General features: G+C 59.0%; 1 protein-coding gene across 1 annotated transcript in view; it reads left to right on the forward strand.

Moving 5' to 3' along the window:
- LOC103772493 (inactive rhomboid protein 2-like) overlaps nt 1-684 on the forward strand; it is a 2,087-nt gene extending 1,403 nt beyond the window's left edge. Inside the window, exon 3 of the mRNA XM_008939829.1 lies at nt 265-684. Coding sequence (XP_008938077.1) covers nt 265-684 — 420 coding nt within the window. The remainder of the gene's footprint in view (nt 1-264) is intronic.
- The last annotated feature ends 2,477 nt before the right edge of the window (nt 685-3,161 follow it).

Raw genomic sequence — 3,161 nt, forward strand, 5'->3', positions numbered from 1 at the left:
CCGACTCTGCCAAAACAGCACCGGCGTGCTCCCCTCCTCTTCCTCCCGTGCCAGGATGCCCACCCCTGAGCCCCACAACGGTGTGAGCACACCCTCATAGAGGTGCAGGAGCTGAGTGCATTTTGTAAGAGGAGGAGACAGTCCCTGGGGAGACGGAGCTGGTGTCTGGGGTGAGGCACACAGGGTCTGGCCATGACTTCCCCCATCTCCACAGGTGGGCCCTGGCGGGGCTCCGTCTGGCCATGACTTCCCCCATCTCCACAGGTGGGCCCTGCCGGGTCTCAGTTCGGCTTGCTGGCCTGCCTCTTCGTGGAGCTCTTCCAGAGCTGGCAAGTGCTGGAGAAACCCTGGAAAGCCTTCCTCAACCTCTTTGGCATCGTCCTCTTCCTCTTCATCTGCGGCCTCTTGCCCTGGATCGATAACATCGCTCACCTCTTCGGCTTCCTCAGCGGCCTCCTCCTCTCCTTTGCCTTCCTGCCCTACATCACCTTCGGCACGGTGGACAAGTACCGCAAGCGAGCCATGATCATCGTCTCCTTGCTGGTCTTCGTGGGGCTCTTCGCCTCACTGGTGGTCTGGCTCTACGTCTACCCCGTGAACTGGCGCTGGGTGGAGTATCTCAACTGCCTGCCCTTCACCAGCAAGTTCTGTGAGAAGTACGAGCTGGAGCAGGTCCTGCACTGACCCTGCCGCTGGCGCTGGGAGAGGGATGTTGGCCATGGAGTGGGTCTTCACCAGCCTGCTCCAGGACGGTGCAGAGCCTGGGCACAGCTCCATCCTGAGGGCTGGTGGCTTTGGGCTCTATCCCTGTTGAAAGCTGGGGAGTGGGGCTGGAGCCAGCACGGTCTTGCACTGCTTTGGGGCTGCCTCTTGGCACTGAAAAGCCATAACTGGTTTGGGGACTGACCCTGGCTGCTGCCTGCGCGGGGAAAGGGCCGAGGGGAGCGGGATTTTGGTGTGGCCACAGCCAGACCAGGCTCCCACCCATTTGGTGAGGAGCCTTTAAAGCAGCTGGAATGAAGCTACCAAGGTCTCCTGTCTGTGCCCCTGCCTGCCTGAGGCCCCGTCCTGCCTCGGTGCCCCCGGGCACTGCAGCTCATACTGTGAACACGACCCCCTTTTTTGCAGGGGCACTCTTTTTTAATCCACAGCTCTTTAGGCTAAGGGTTTCCCCCACTTCAGGCTCCCCAGGGCATCTGCTGTGGCTCCGAGGTGCTCAGACTTGAGCTTTGAAGGTATTTTTCAATCCTGCTCTCACATCTCATGCTCCCTTGAGGCCATGGAAGGAGGCTTGTGCTTCCCTACTTGGGCTCCTCACTGAGTGGAGAGGCAGGACTCAGGATAGGGGGGCTTTTTTTCCCCTTATTTCAGTGAAACTCTTTTTGGCAGTGGAGAAGTGACATGTACCACTTTTGTAGTGCCATGCCGGGAGCCAAGTGTTGAGAAAAAAACCCAGAGAGGGCTGGATTTATGTGGCTGCTCCTGAAGCCCCCAGACCCCTTGGGAAGCCATCGGTGCTCCTACCTTTCACTTCTCCCTTGAGTCCCTGCTGTTACCCCTTTGCCTTTTTCAAAGCATAGAGATCCAGGTGCTGGACAGGAGGAGAAGCTCAGGACGGGGCAGTCACCTTCCCCACCCAAGGGTGCACGTCCCACCTGCCCCCAGCCCTGGGCTACTGCTCCCCAGCACCTCCTGCTCCATCCCACTGGCCATGGTGTGAAGGCAGGTCCTTCCTGGGGTCCGGGGGACCCCACTGGGCATGTTTAGACCCAGGCTGGTGCTGGGCTCTCTCGACTGGTATGTGCTGCTTTAGTGGGTCTCAGTGCTATTAAATGGGGCAAGATGTGAGTCCCCCAGCTGGGATGTCCTTTGGATGAGTATTCAAGGACTGGGAGCTCGGCTCCCTCTGTCCACTATCATTGTCCAGGTGATTCCAGGAGCTCTGTGGCACCTGCATCCCTCCTTGCATCCCTCTCTCCACCGTGGGCCAATTTTTAGCCCTGCTCTGTCCCTCGGGTGCTGCTCCAGCCAAAGACAGCCACTTCGCCTGATTTGTCTCTTTTTGATACTTTTTTTTTAAAGCTGTGGGTATTTTCCCCCTTAATAAATTTCTACCTGTATTTAATGAGATGCACGAGGCCTCTTCTCTTCTGTTGGTGTGCAGACACAGCACTTTTATGGGGTTCTGGTTGGTTTGGTGATGGTCAGTGTGGCAGTCAGAGAGGCAGAGCTGGGAGTGCCTGGGGCCGGTGCAATTGTGCAGGGCTGCACCGTCCCCTGGTAGCCTCCAAACTGCCCCCCAGTGTCCCTCCAACCCCTCCCTTGGGAACGTGGACAGGGTTTGGAGGATATAGAGCAGAAGAAGAAGCCAAATGTCTGGAGTGAATAGACCCATGGAGCCTCCTGACCTTGCCCAAGGGCACAGCCACCCCTGCCTGTATCCCACCTTTCATCGAATGACCTGGGGCTGGATTTGTCTCATCTCCCAAAAATCTGGGATGCCCCAAGGGGGCTGGATGGATCCCATTGCTCTGGCTGGTCCCCTCCCCCTGGCTATCATGGTGAGAGGACAATCAGAGCAGGACAGAAACACATACAGGCTGTGTAGAAAACCATCACCAGTCTTTATTTGCTGCTTCTCAGCAGCCTGAGGTGTTTGCTGAAGGCTTGTCATGGGTCTGGGTCGGGGACACTGTTTTGGACTGGCTCCCCAGGGAGGCTCTGCTGGGGGTAGCCATGGGCTGAAGTTGTGCTCCAAGGGGGTCTGGAAAGATGTCTGTGGGCAGGGGGATGGCTGCCAGCCCCCCTGCCCGGTCTGGGGGTGGGCTTGGCCATGGTGGGCTTCACTCGTGGTGGTGGGATGGTTGTGGGGCTGGGGCGGGTGTCTCAGCAAAACGTGGGTTTGAGTGTCCTTAAATTGGTAGCCCCCCACTCACTGCTCCCAGGGAACCTTTCCCCTCTCCCTCCCCAGGGGAACATGGCCCCGCAGCCCACCCAGGCTTCGGCACGGCCCCGCACACGGCGGAGCCCCGGGGGGTCGGTGCTGGGGAGATCTCTGTCCCTGGCTGGCAGGCAGAGGTGGCAGGGGCAGTCGCTGTAGGCAAGGGCCGGCGCCAGCCAGGGCAGGTGTATAGCTGGGGGGGGACACAGGAAGAGGGGTC

The sequence above is a fragment of the Merops nubicus genome, unplaced genomic scaffold, assembly GCF_000691845.1.
Source record: "Merops nubicus isolate BGI_N331 unplaced genomic scaffold, ASM69184v1 scaffold44824, whole genome shotgun sequence".
Taxonomy (NCBI): domain Eukaryota; kingdom Metazoa; phylum Chordata; class Aves; order Coraciiformes; family Meropidae; genus Merops; species Merops nubicus.